General features: G+C 39.2%; 1 protein-coding gene across 1 annotated transcript in view; it reads right to left on the bottom strand.

Annotated features, from left to right (window-relative positions):
- The window catches only part of spred1 (sprouty related EVH1 domain containing 1), a gene marked incomplete at its 5' end in the record, with an annotated part of 36,672 nt that overhangs the window by 17,481 nt on the left and 3,431 nt on the right, over positions 1–15,760 (bottom strand). Inside the window, 2 exon segments of the mRNA XM_033988704.2 lie at positions 1,113–1,159; positions 5,996–6,164. Coding sequence (XP_033844595.1) covers positions 1,113–1,159; positions 5,996–6,164 — 216 coding nt within the window.

The following is a 15,760-nucleotide window of genomic DNA, read 5'->3' as shown; positions in this document are numbered from 1 at the left end:
TTAAGCAGCAGATTCCTGAATGAATTTTGCCCCAGGGCCAAATTTTTCACATGGTTGTCATAGTGGAATGCATCACTGTACTGAGGTCACTGTGAGAACAGCCTTCTTTCAAATACTTGGAAGTGAAATGTGGAACATGTGTGTAGTGCTACACTAAACCCAATGAACTTGAAAGATATAAAAACGTCTGGGCCTGTCATGGTAATTACTATATCAGTTTATCATCAGAGATAAGTAAAAAAAAAATGCACTCAAGTAAGAGTAACTTTACTTAAAAATAATATTACTCAAGTAGACATATAAAGTAATGGTCCAAGAAATTACAAAAGGGTAAAAAAGTATTTGGGAAAACTACTAAAGTGTAACGGTAACTAAGATCTAATTTATAATTTGAAGTGAATGTAATTTGAAGGATAAAACATGAAATAATCCACAAAATCTGGTATTTTCAAAGCATAGACAAATGAGAAACTAAATTATATCAAAAGGAGCTGCAAGAAACAAATGTTCAAATTATTTCATATTGTCAACATAAACCTTTTGTCATTCGTAGACCTGCAGTGGGAAGAGGAACTGAAACATTTTCTCGAGTAGAGTATGGTTATTTCAATAAAAATAAATATCTAGTAGGAATATAAAAGTACTCTGAAAAGTATATATATTTTTTTTAAAGTTACTCAAGGAAATCTAACTGAGTACGACTCACCTCTGCTTATCAGTCATAAATGAGAGATGGAACAATTATTTTGGAGGGTCTGTATTTATTAAGGGTACTTTTTCTTTGTACTAGTGGGGAACTTTTTGTAATTTTTTTGAATTCCCAGTGTTTCATTTCTGCTACTTATTGTGGTTCCCTATATTGTACATTTAGAATAGAGTTTTGTGGTTTGGGTAATAACTCTGCTTTAGGGTTATTATGTCAGTGGAATAAATGCATCGTTTATAGTCTGTATTTTCTTAAGAAATATATCACACTTCAAAATGTGTTACTGTGACCGGCCTAACAATGCTTATTGTACCTCAGCCAATATAACGATGTATGCATGTTTTGTTATTACATAATCCTAAATAATGTTTGAATGCTAATGATGTAAAAAAGAACACACACTTACTGGTAAACCATCCTCCGGACTGTCGACATCTCCGAAGGACCGACAACCTGGAAGACAAAATAGGAAGAATAAAGAATCACTGTAATCTAGTGTTGTCACAATACTAAAATTTCAAACTCGATACTAAGGAATAGACTTAATACAGATTCTGATACCATGATAATAATAATAAAACACTTTATTTAGACAACAGAATGTGATTTTCAAAATTAAATAGTAGTACATTCTTTTATATTCCCATGTGGCCTTATATCTGTGTAATCCCTCAGTCATCCAGGTAGGTTCCATAGTGGTCCATGGGCATATACTACGGTAGTCTACGTGTCTTATACTTGTTCTGATACAGCTCAAGATCATTCTAAAGATATACAGGAAAGGTTCATTTCTGTCCTGTGTCTGGGACGTTTTTGTTAGTATCGATATGTACTCAAATGAGTATTTAGTTTCGATACTAGTTTCCATATCGATTAGTAACTGAATTTTGATACTTTTGACAACCATACCATTTGTTCATTTATTTCCCAACACCTGCCTGTCTGCGCTACTTCTATTCAACAGTAGGGCCCTTGATGTCAAACTTTCAGCTTCAGACATCTTGGGTCACACCATTATAGACAGATGTGCCATCACCTTTGAGCTAAAATTCTAAATCGTATCCAACTAGATTACAAACATTGTTAAGAAGTTATGTTTTTTAGTTTTTCTTTTATTTATTTATTTTATTTTGGTGAAGTTTTTCATTTTAAATCAGTTTATACACCAACAGGGAATAATCTAGCAACCATAATGTTAATAAGTGCCAAAAACTTTCTGAAAATTGCACAATAGTTATTACACAAATAAAAATAAATTATCTATATATTTTGTTGAATGTTTCCACTGTCAGAAAATGCCTTCCTTAAGCGTAAATTGTCTCTGCATTTCGGCTGAAATTTTTGGTGCTGATGCTAAAGACAGAGGGATTCTCTCTTCTCAGTGCTACTTTCTGTATTTTTGTACTTTTCTTCTAATTTTTTCCACAAACTGCCAATTGACTGATGTAAAACTGTGATAAATATTTACCACAGTAACTAATCCACCAACCCGAGACATAATTGGAAAAACATGAAAACCTGTCATGTGCACTTTGTAAGGAATTGTAGGAAGGAATTTTTCCCCATCTCAGTGTTACAACTGTGTTTAGAGCCTGGCTCAGACTTCCTTCTGTCCTACAGGAGTGGGGCTGTTTTAAATTGGGGGTGAGTAAGGCTTCATTAGCAGCCCGTGCGAGTTCAGGGAGGCAGTGCAGCACCACATGGTAACAGTGCAGCCAGTCTCCACACTCCGAGGACACCGGGACTCCTGTTAGCATGTGTTAGCATGCGTTAGCGCGTGTTAGCCACCATCGCCCCTTCGGTCCATCTGTCAGTCTGTCTCAGTCTCAGTCACATGACGCGGTGATGTGTTCCTCCACTTTTCCTGAAAGAGAAAACAGGCTTCCCGCAGCACGACTCAGCCAGAGCCGTGTGCCCGGCGTCGTCATGGCAACAGAGGACTGCAAGACCGATATACACAAAGCGCGTGCACGGGCCGAGAGAGGAAAAACATATTCTGTGTGGGTTGTGAGTGCGAGCAGTGAGGACGTGGCCGGCCAGCAGCAGAGAGATGCAACAGGAATACAGAACAAGTACCTGGCTGTTACGCAACGCCTCACTCAGCACCGCACGCCATACCAAACAGCACCCAGCCACAAACACTCATTACAACATTTAAGAGCGCGGCTATGTCCTTGGAGTGACACCTTTAAGCAGAGGGAAATGGAGTAATAAAGGCTGTTTTATAAAGCTCAAATCTGTCAAGCTCAAATCTGTCAAGCTCAAAGTCTGCGTTTTGTGCGTTTTCTGGGTGGTCTAAACAGGCCATGTTCAGACTTCATTAAACAATCTTCCAGTTTCACAAAGGCTTGCCATGATGTGAAATTTTCAAGTGCGATATATTGGTGAGAAAAATGTAATGACTATAAAAGATAATACTGAAACAAATTTATGTCATTAACTCCATAACCCTAAAGCAGAACTATCCCTCAAAACTAGGCTGTCACTGTAACATATTTTGAAGTTTGATATACTGTTCAAGTAAATATAGACAAGCAAAAACAAATTTATGCCACTGACACAAAAACCCAAGAGCAGATTTAAACCACAAAACTATTCTAAATCTACAATATTGTTAAAAAAAAAACATGAGCTGCAATAAATTAATATCATACTTAGTTTGTATTTACTGTATAATGAGTCATAGAAGTTATGAATTCAAACATTTATGAAAATTTGGCTGATCGCATTCTGTACTGTACAGGAGACACGGCACGTCCCTTGGCCAATCAGGACACAGAACACAATGCGCGTTCATACACTGCAAATCTGTGAAACAGCGACACCGCAAAAGGTGAACCGTGATATAGTGAGGGACCACTGTATAGCCAAAAAATTACCCCCCAAAGTTTATCATGATTATCATGACAGGCCTACCAAAAACTATTCTAAAAACATAAGCTGCAATATATAAAAAGCAGAATAATCCACTTTAGTCATTTGTAACTATAAAGAGTCATGAAAGTTCTTCATTTAACTCTCTACAGCTCATGTTTTATCGTAGGACAGAAAAACTACAAAATGTTCCCCTCTAATACAAAGAAAAATACCCACCCACTGTTCCATGTAGTGAGTCGATACAGTAATCATCACGACAGGCCTAGTTTCACATTCAATTCCATTTGGTGGTTATCATAAAACAGTTTATCTTTAAAGCTGGAGTATTTGAATTTCACACAGTAGAAGGAGTCATTTAAATCAGTCCAACTCATCCACAGCTTTCACACACCCTATTACTTATATTTACAAGTCTTTGCAAACTGACATTCAAATAACAACAAAAGTATCTGTTGCTCACTAGACTGGATGCATTTTTTTGACTGTTCTGAATCTATTCTACTTGCCAGATTAATGTTAAGAGCACAGACTATATAGAAGTGAAGTAAGGGAGTGTTATACCACGATAGACAATTACTACATCATCTAAAATCACAAGGACTTAGAAAATGTATTAATTCTGATTCCTGACCTCCATACCTTGTGTCTGTCACACTGCCTCATCCCCGTTTCTCAGCAGCCTCTCCCTGCCCTACAGCCATGCCCAGGCAATCTACACAGGAAGTACCACGTTATCTGGGCAGCTGGGCAAAGATCGGCCATGTGGATGGGGTCATACCTGGTAAGCCAACAGGTAACGGTGGGCTAATCGACGCTACGCTGTCTGTCCTGGAGCACATGCTAAGGCAGCTTATACCAGTCAGTCCCAAACAGGAAGAAGTAGGAGAATGTGTGCCATGTTCTTAGACATCCACCCAGATCAGCTTACGGGTAATGGAGGGCAGCCACGCAAAGGCAATCCTGCTCTTAAAAAGGGAACTCCAGATACACAGTGCGATAAGGACGTTAACAAAGCTGTACTGATTTGCGCGATAAAAAAAAAACAATTGCATGTGCACGTTGCTTTATGCTCAAGATAATGCATTTTACAACAATAACAACATGTGCACTGGGGCACAGCGAGGACACATGTTTTGGAAGCCATGTTTGGAATATTGTTGTCGCTGCATCAAATTACCACTGCTGTGACAACTAAGCCTAAACAACATCAAGATTCCAACTGATCTTATCTGACAGAAAAGCGGTTGTCTGCCCATATGACCCAACACTTCATGAGCAAGGGACTATGCTCTTGATGGGACAAATAAAGTTGTCTTGGTTTAAAATGTATGCATTTAAACTGACATTTACCTGACATGTACTTTCTTCAATCACTTACTCTATTAGTCAGTCATAAGCACAGAGAAGTGGACTAAGGGAGTGTGTGATGTCACCCTAAACGTTCAATTCCAGTCAAACGAAGCTTGTCGAGTTATAGGGGCGAATTTGGAGCCAGGTTCCATATTAGGAATTCCGACTGCAAGTATCATAGCAACCAAAGAGCCCATCCGGCGTGAGGCTGTTCAAGGCAATGTCCCTTCTCGCCCACACCACTGGTTTAGCAGGGAGCGGGCACTTAGCAATGCTGTCAATCACATCTGGTGGTAATACTAGCGGGAGTAACATCGGGGGAAAGAAGGCGCCTGATTTGTATGTTATTAATGTTCATGTCTTGATTTACAGAAACAAGAGCAGCAGTTACAGAGAGAGGGGCAACAGTGTTCCAATGTAATGTGAATTGGAGCCAGAATCGATGGAGGAGGAGGTGCGCCCATGCTCACTTCCGATTTGGAACGCGCCGGCCAGCAGGTTAGCTATGCCCATTTATATCTCAAGTCTATGGTCATGACATGATAAAAAAAAAAGACAAACATTAGTGAGGGATGGGGCTCTGGGGGAAATCAACTGTATCTCTATGAGAGACACAGGGAAGCAGTAGAATGGACAGTTGCGCTTTTTGGGCGTATCGGCCTTAAAGGCTCTTTACCTGATTTGTATTGTCTTCAAAACGTGAAAAACAGTTCAAGTTCATTTCCTTTCAGAAGTCCAAAGTTATTCCTCACTTACCTTATGCATGCCAAGCATCTTAATTATTCTCCACAGTATAAAAGTTTTCATAACTTTCAGAGGCAAGAGTGGAGCTTTGCCAACACTGGTTTGCTAACAGGGAACTTCATTAGGGCTCCAACTACTGATTATTTTAATCTCATTATACAATACAAATAATCATTTGACTAGTTGAAAAGAATTCACTGACTTGTCGCCTACTAACATCATCATTAGCTGTAACACTATACATTGAGAAGATGCATGCTCGGCCGCACATCGACCTGAATGCCAGACTATAGTCAGCTAAAAAGAGCAGTAGCCCACCTTGCTTAAGGTCCTCGATGGCCCTGCGGATGCCCCGGTCGAAGGCGCGTGCATCTGCCGGGCTCTGGAAGGTCAAGCCAAACTTCTTGTCGTTGATCCTCCAGTGGTGAAAGATGGGGTTCACCTTGTTATAGACCACGTCAGTCTGCAGGATGCACTCCAGCACCACCTGCGAACACAAACACACATTATCATCAGGAGGGGAGCTGGAAAACTGGCCAACCGGGCTAAGGAAAAACAGGGAAGTCTGTAGTAGTACTCTTATAAGGATCCTTTATTATGTGTAACTCTGGACCTTTGGTATTTTACATGTTATGCCTAAAATGTATGACAAATAAGTAGGGATGGTCTAATATGAATTTCTTGAGCCTGCAACAATATCCGATATTTCTCTTGCTGCTGTGGCCGATAACCAATATTATATCAGCATTAAATTTTAAAATCCACAGCAAGGACCAAATGCATGTTATAGCGAAAATGAAATTTTCTGGGACATGAATTCAAATTTTGGGTCACGAGTCTGCTCAAAAAGACAATCTGAAAGAAAATCTGACTCACGGAAGGCAAATGGCACACAGACTGGGGCAGTGCAGTAAAAATATCAGCACCAAATATTGACTAAATCATCTATATCAGACCAATACAGATATCTAGTGAAATCCTCCACTGATTTTACCAATAACTGATATTATTTCATGGTTTAATATTGTGCATATAGAGCACATATTTTTGGGGAATAATCCTGTTGCAGGGTCACTGTGTCAGTGGCATAAATGTGTTTCAATATTATAATTTATCATCTGGATTTTCTTCAGCAATATATCACACTTTAAAATGTGTTATCACATCAGGCCTAATTTTAAGCAAGCTTAGTCTTTAATAGTGTAGGTTTCACAATCATCCTCCTACAGGGAAGTCACGTCTCATGAGAGGACTCTAGGTCACAGGTCTTCGTTACTGCCACAGACTATACATATATAAAAATAAATAAATGGGCATAGCTAAACTGCTAGCCGCAGAGTTCCAAATAGGAAGTGAGCATGGGCACGCTTCCGGCTCCATCGACTCTCGAGATTGTCACCCTTCTTTCTATAACTGCTGGAAACCGTCATTTTGTTCTTAAAATGTTCGTATTAACTCACTCTACATGATCCTTGTTTTTGTTTTGTTTTTTATGGCACTCGACTCCAAATTCGCCCCTATAACTGCTAACCTCGATGAGTGTCATTTTACTGGAGCCGGACGCTATGGGTGACGTCACACATTTATACAGTCTATGGTTACACATATTTCATTGACAGGTGATACAAAGAAAGTAGTACTTCATGTTTGTAGTACACGGCCAAAAACAATATAAAATCAGTTCTAAAAGATTTTAGTTAAAACAGCTATAAGGCCTTTAAGTTACTCTAAGGTTTAGTTGACACTGGAATAAATTAGGGATGGTCCGATATGGACTTTTTTGAGCCAATATCCGATATTTGTTTTGCTGTTGTGGCCAATACACCATATTTGCAGATGCCAATATTAAAGCTTCAAAAAGTCCAAATGTATGTTAAGCTATAGTGAAGTTTACAAATGAACTTATCTCTTTTGCAAAAATAATAAAATCCCTCACTTAGTCTGCACACATAAGTACAGACTTGGTGTCAAATATCAGAATTGTCAATATGGGACCAATGACCGATATACCATCCGTCGTACAAATCTAATAAATGGTAGTAGACTGCACACTAGTCTAAAAATATAATGCATCTTTAACACCATGTGATTTAGGTGAAGCTTAGAGAGATGTAACCCAATGATGACTGATTGGCGAGCCTAGCAACTGAACATGCCATGTACAAATAGTGAAAAACTCAACTGTCCACACGAGTAGTACACAAAGTAGAGCGTCATGTTATCCTGCATTTGCCCTAAGCTGTGTAAATGTGTCACAGCTGATCATTACCCTGTAACATAAGCAAAGCGACGAAAGCTCGGGATTTAGAGCAAAGTCGGGCTACTGGAACAACGTTTATCGCCGCATGTCAAAAAACGCAACTCGTGTGGATCATTTGTAAAACGGGCTCTAAATGGAGGGGTTCCGGTTACAGATGATGACAAAGTTTTAGCGCAGAAGTTGTTTTGGATTGAGCCTGCTGAGCTGTGTGGCAGGAGCGGAGTAGTGGTGTTTCTAAAGGCTGTTATTAATGAGGGCGACTGGGGCTGCCTCTTGGCCTTCCTCTAGGCAGATTAAATGAAATGAGAGATGGCCATTACAGTCTCTGAGGCTTGTCTTCCTACTGCGCACATGTGTTAAGTGTGTGTGTGTGTGTGTGAGTGCGCGCATTATGGTTGTCAAAAGTTTCGAAAATTAAATGGTCAATAACAAAAAACTAGTATCGAAACTAGACACTCAACAAATATCTGTACTAAAATATTGTTTAAACAGGATAAGTAAACTATAAACTAGTATTAGTAGTAGCATTTTGAATTTTTCGGAGCAATGGTGTTTGGAATGCGGGAGGAAAAAAGATTTTTTACATTTTATTATTTTTCCAAAAGTGAAAAGTTAATTTGTGATCTTTACCTGAAGTTAAGATACATTTTTGGGCCTTACTATGGATTTTAAAAGTTAAATATCGGTTATCAGCCACAGCAGACGTGGCCGAGCCTCCGTGAGAGGAGCGGGACATGTGAGCTGTCCTGTTGATGAGCCAGTGCGGTCACCTGAGCAGGTTTCATTCTAAAGGCCTGGTGAGAGTGTCTGCAGGCACTCATTAATAGGAGAAAGACACTTTAAATATACATGTGCAAGATCATGCTGTGATCATACTATGTCACCCGTTAAATTGGGCTGTTTATTTTTGAATGGGATAAAAAGAGTGTATATTTTGACAAATTATCGAGCTAAATGCACAATGACTGATAATTAGTTTAGTAGGACAATGTTCAAAGCAGACACTTATAAGAGTTCTTCTAACTACGATATTTAGAGTCCTCGCATGTTTTCATTTGTTTATTTTTTTTCTCCTGACTTTATAGCAAAAACATTTTAAGCCAAAATGCACATGTTCGTATCTTGTTCAGAACAAAAGCAAACTTTGATAAGGTCCACAATGCAACTTTCCTCACTGAAAGCCTGCTTGTCTCCATGGAGATGTTATTTTATGCCTGGAATGTTCCACAGTATTGCATTATATTATTAAGGATTGACCCCTCTCACAATAAGGATGCATCAATGAAGAAGTTCTGCAAAAATAGCAAAATTTGTATTCCAGGCAAAGCAATAACATGTCCATGAAGACAAGCAGGTGGTATTATTTTAAAGGTGCATTGTGATGGACTGATATTAGCACTTTTTAGCGTATTAGCTATTGGCCTTACCACTGAAGTCCAATGGTCAAATAAAGCTTAATATTGATAATGGAATCGTTATATCACCCATCCGTAATAGAAACTAATTAGTAGCCTGTGTAAAGCCTGTTTGTTTACCACTGGTGGATAGGTTGGAGGAGGATGGAGTGGCATGGGGTACTGGTGAGGCTGGGGTGTGTGTGCCTCTGGGAATGATTGTGGAGGCGAGACTGTGCGGAGCCGGAGCAGGTAAGGTGAGCGCCGCGCCAGGAGGAAGTATTGCGGTGGCAATGTAAGAGGAGGATACTTAATACCACATTCCTGACAGTGCTGAAGAAGAGGAGGGGGAGGGAGGAGGACTGGAGACGCTGGGGAGTGGGGGGACACAGACAAGACACAGACAGAGGTGAGACGTGAACAGGGTGGGAAGAGACGGTGACGAGTGCGAATGTCCGGACTATGAAACCCGATGTGTCCCCACCGCCTGTAAACAGAGAGGAAGACGACACGGACTCAACGCAACTGCAAGTGTTGACACAAGCAATAGTTTATGGGAAGGTTTAGAGTTTCAGTTTAACTTGGGGGACATATTAGCAAATTCAGATTTGAGCTCATCATTATTTCCTCATCAAAAATGTCTCTTAATCAAAAATTTGAAAACTAAATCACAAAATAGTGTTGTCACCATACTAACCGATACTACAATGATAAAGAACGTGCTTTTTTTTTTTTTTAGACTTTTCTAATACAGCAGAAAAATACAAGCACGAAACTCTGAAATCAAATTTTTCACCTCAGATTAACAATTTGATTTCATGCATATTGATGACCAATGAGCTCTTTTGTTTCACATGTATCACTGGAATAAACAAATCTGTGCTGTTGTGTTTGGAATTTGAGAAACATAGGGAGTGGCGACCAGACTGATATCCCTCTTTATAAATACAGATACATATTCTAGACTTGACATGCAACTATCATAGAAGATATTAAGACAGATACAGGCCATGTTATATGCCAATGTAATAGATAACTGGCTTGCATTATGGTTGATAAAGTTCATAAAACTTTTGAAGGACATGATTAGCAAACTGCTGTGAGGCATTATGATGTTCTCTGCAGACAACAAAGGATCAGCAAACCTAGCTCAAATTCTACATTTCTTAACATGTACTTTCAGGCCTATCTTGTACCATATCAGATTCACATCTGAAAGACTTAAAATGAACAGTTCCATTATGCTTTACAACCAGCAAACAACTTACCCCATGAAAAGCATAGTTCATGTACTAAATAAGCCACAGCTCAAGTTAACAATTGAAGTGGGACTTCACCCCAAGGCAAAACTTCTATATAAAAGGCTGAGTTACACTACATTCAATGGAGATGAAGTAAACACAGGACATGAGGTGCAGCCGTGCGTAGTCTAGTTAAACCCGTCATAACCCAAGAGCATGCGTGATAACTGACTCTGTTCAAGTTGTTAGTGGATAGATATAAATTTAGATGTTTTGACCTGCTTAACAGTTAATATCTCCATGCATCCATGAGGCGATTGTCAGCAAATGAACTTAACTTAGGTATGGTATGCAACTTTCTGGACGTGGCATATCACCTGCATTAAGATTATATCTAGGCCTGTCGATACTCACTATATCAGCTTATTGTTAAATATATGAAAGCTGGAATATATTTTGGGCCTCAATATTTATCGAGAGGGCTTTTTTTGTAAAAGTGGGGAGATTTTGTGTATTTGAGCTGTAAAAAGGTGAATGACTCCCTTTTATGGCTAATTATTTGTCCATTCTGTTTATTTGTTGCAGCTCAGGTCTTTTAATGAAAATGGTTTACTGAGATTATCTTGTGTTATTTAAATCTTAATCAGTGGCAATATTTCTTGATAGCGATACATCATGCTTCAAAATTTGTTATCGTGACTGGTCTAATTATATCCAAAGAAACAACATTTCCATAGAAACAAGCAGGAAGCGGCCTTCCTGCAGGGCAAATAAGAGTCAGGTTTGTGGAGATGCAAGCCTGCTCAGTGAAAGGACACGTTCTTTTTTCAGTCCAATAAACACAACAAAAAAAACAGGCTTTTATTTCAGTCCATTTACAATGTTACATACTATGGCTTTAAGTAACATCATTTTTCAGAATCAAACTGCAAGAATAATGTAGCAAGATTAGGGAATCATAAATCATTGACCGTGGAAAGCATTTGTGAAAACTGCAGTAATCCTGGTCCCTACCCTCCATCTCAGATCAAACTGTAGAACATGAATGCAACCTCTTAGCCGTGTAGTTTTGGCGAGTGGGAGAATGCGAGTGAGCGGAGGTGGGGAGGGAGGAGGAGGAGGAGAAGGAGAGTGATTGGTGGCTATATGGAGACTAGAGCCCGCTGAGTCATCACCAGTACACTGTGTGCCGCATCACTGCGCTTAGACTAGTCAGACCTCCATGCGCTAATTTTGCTATGATTTGGCTCCTTTTTGACTATTCTTTCTTTCGGGTACACAAAGGAGATTGGGAGAAGGATAATTGTTAATATACAGATTTTTTCCTCATGGATGGATAAATATGATGGATCTAGATGCTAATTTAGATAAACTTTAATATTTGTGATTTTTGATGTTTCTTTTGAAAATGCCATTAGGATTAGTGTTGTCATGATACAAAGGAATAGACTTGATACTCCATACCACAATAATAAAAAATCTTTATTTAGACAATAGGATCTGTGTAATCCCCAAGTTGTCCAGGTAGGTTCCATAGGGGTCCATCGGTGTATGCTAGTCTATGTGGTTCTACAGCTCAAGATCATTCTAAAGCTATTTAGGAAAGGTTCATTTCTGTCCTGTGACTTTTTTAGTATTCATATCAGCTCAAATTAGTATCTGATTTTCAGTACTTTCAACATAAAGTATTGAAAAGTATCCAAGTATCTAAAGGATAAAACAAATACATAGAGTAATGTGCTAAGATGCCAGAGACAAACAACTGAGATTTCCTAGGAGCGTCCAAAAGCTACTTCCCTCTCGTAAAAGCCACATGTCAAGCGGTAGTAACCATGGTACAGAGGATTTGAAACATGCAGTTCATTCTTCATTCTAAAGCAGCCATTCACAATTCCAAGACGTTCATTGAGGCCGACAGAGAGCTGAGGGCTGTGCATTCATCCGAGCGCAGAGGCTAGCGACAAGACTAAACCATTACTGACTTAGTGTTCCACACAGAGAGTAAATGGTCGGCTGCAGGAGATAGGGGGGAAAAGGTAACTGAAATGGCAAATAAAAGATGTGAAAATTTGTTTTGAATTTCAAATCTAACCGAACCCGATATGTCCTGCTGTGACCCTGAATGTGAAGTCTTTTTAAAGAGGGGTTATTACACTTCTGTGGGGTATTAACAGTGAACATATTACATATTTTTATCACCTTGTTGCATTTTATTGTTCTGAAAAAGCTATATTTTTCGACAAAAACAAGTTCTACTTTCGGTTTTTGACCCTCCAAGTCTCTCCTACCTTTGCTCTCCTTTCACACCCCTTCAGATTGCTACTACATTACAATCGCATGCGTTGTGCTAATACTACTGCACATCACATCAAGTTGTGAAGTTGTAGCGTTTTGTTTTGTATCATGCTTTTGTGTATTCATAGAAAGTGGTCTGTGCGGAGCAAAGGGTGACGTAGACTTGTGTGCTGAGCTTTAGACAGAATCGTTCCTTATAACCATAAAGATGGTTTGAATATGGTCCGGGAGAGACCACTAGATTACTCAAACATGCATGGATGACATCTAAAACCTCTTCAGTCATGTTTATGATTATGTCAAAAATTGAAAGTGAAACTTAAAAAAAACATGTTAGTTTTTTTGTTGTTTTTTTTCCCCAGCAAATATAGTATTTTCAAAACAATAAAAGGTAACATACTGTTAAGATTAAAGTGGAGGTATTTTACTTCTATGGGCTGCTACATAACTTAATAGCCTAATTCTGCCCTGCGACATCATCCTGAGCCGTGAGGTCTAAGATAGAAGTATAACAGAACTATAACTGTTTTGCAAGTGAACTCCTCTCAGTGTATAGCGTTGCCTTCTTGTGACTGCCGGTAGCCCTGTGGTTGACACTACACCCTGGCACTGGGTGGCATGCCACAGACCTGCTACATATGGCGGCCTGTTTATTGTGGTAGCTGGGGCAGAGTCTGGCGGCGATGCGGCTGTTTCCCCACATCTCAGAGCAGTCGTCGCGGGCTCTCACACAGCCCCTTTCCCGTCACACCCTGCTCCTCCGCCACACACACACTTGGATAGCAACGCACAAACACAAACATGGGGTAAACACAAATACAACACATGGGGAAAGAGGATGAAAGGCAGCCACATGACTAAATCAGGAGGCCTGAAACAGGACTAATTCAAAACGTATCCAAAACTTAAAGAGGGGGTATTTTACTTCTATGGGATATTAACACATTACATATTTAGATCACCATGTTACCTTTTATTGTTTTGAAAATGCTATATTTGCAGAAATCAACATATTAACATGTTTTATAAGCTTCTCCTCCCTTTGCTCTCTGCATTAAGTCACTTCCGCCTTCAGAGCGCCATCCCAACAAAATTGATGTGCATCTCGCCAATGAAACTGCTGCACATCAAATCAGGTTTGTGAAGTTGCTGTGTACTGTTTTGTATTATGCTTTTGTATATTTGTGGAGAACTGTTATCCGGGAACATGGGTGACATAGGCTTGTGGCCTGAGTACTGATCTTACAGCTGACCATAAGGAGAGGTGAAATAGGAGACTTTACAAAAATAAATGTCTTCAGGCATGTTTTTGATTAGGTAACTTTATGACAAGGTAAAAAGCTCCAAAAAGTAAATTTTGCATAACAACCCCTCTTTAACAAAGTTCAACATTAAGTTCATCCATAACTGAACCAGATGTAAATAACTAAACCGGGGCACCATAACTCTGTAACTAACCCAGATCCAAACTACGAATGTCATACTCCCAGATGGGAGAAAGAGCCTACCCTACCATTGTATTTTGCCACAAAAAATCTAAAAAGGATCATTCACAAATGTTACCTACGTGTACTTGCATGCCAGGAAAACTGGATAACTTATCTGGTACAATTTAAACAGATTTATATAAATGCATGTAAACCCGGGAACTACATCTGGAGAAGCCAGCACATACTCTGCATGTAACCGTGCAGTTTGATTTACATAAAGCATAGACTAGGAGAGGTGGTTCAGTTGCATGTGATAAGAAACAGCCAATCAGATATCTTAAATATGTTTGACTTGTACTCTCTCATTTTAGATGATATGTTGTGTTTGTTTGTATGATATTTCATATTCATATATATTATTAGTAATTAAGGCTGCAGAGTTTTAGTGCTAATGCTAAATTCCTAGATGCAGCTGAACTCATCATAGCCCCTGGTTCACACCTACTCAGTTCTTGCATTCTAGGCCTTCATGTAGTCTGGGACACGAGCGGTCTGACAGGTCTGGGGGCAAAGATATATGTCAACCTAGTGAGTGACTAGACCCAAGACTAGACCCCAATTACAACAAAAATATGCATTTCAACAATATACATTTTAGCTGCCCCATCTGGTATAAATATGAATGGTCAATGATAGTGTGGTCACAATATTACAATTTCAAACTTGATTTCTATACCAAGAAATACGGTGCGATTGTCTTTAATTAGGCAACAGAAAGTGCATTAAATAGTATGTGTAATAGTAATGTGGCCTTATATCTATGTAATCCGTCAGTCGTCCAGTAGGTTCCATAGTGGTCCATGGGTGTATACTAGTCTATGTGTCTTATACTTGTTCTGATACAGCTCAAGATCATTCTAGTTATTCAGGACAGGTTCATTTATGTCCTATGAATATTACTTTTTTAGTAATGATACTTGTTCAAACTATTGTGTAGTTTTGATATTAGTTTTAGTATCGATTAGTATCTGATTTTTGATACTTTTGTCAACTCTACCTAGATGTCCCACTGAATTCTCTGTCAGGCGCCAGCAGGCAGCTTGGTGGCAGCCTCCTCTGTCACAGCCCTGACTTTTTCTTCTCACACACAGATTTACAGTCTCATTACCACAGAGTCGGGATTATCCTGCTAAATCTACAGGATCTGTTTTACATCTACAACAGTGGGAAACGGGACAAGGAGGTCACTATTAATACAGCAAACAACAAGCATTTAAGCATTTCAATGACAAAGCACAACTCTAAGCCATGTAGCGAATGATCTTATCAGCTTGCATTCATGTGATTTCACACCATGTTAAGGGACTAGCCAGGATTTTAAAAATGAGTTGGAAGTCAGCAAAGATGACTATGTTTGGACCTGGTTTGTAGTTGCCATCACTGTAATTACTGGGTTTAACCAC

The sequence above is a fragment of the Periophthalmus magnuspinnatus genome, chromosome 22 (assembly GCF_009829125.3).
Source record: "Periophthalmus magnuspinnatus isolate fPerMag1 chromosome 22, fPerMag1.2.pri, whole genome shotgun sequence".
NCBI lineage: Eukaryota > Metazoa > Chordata > Actinopteri > Gobiiformes > Gobiidae > Periophthalmus > Periophthalmus magnuspinnatus.
This window is presented reverse-complemented; position numbering and strand designations above follow the sequence as displayed.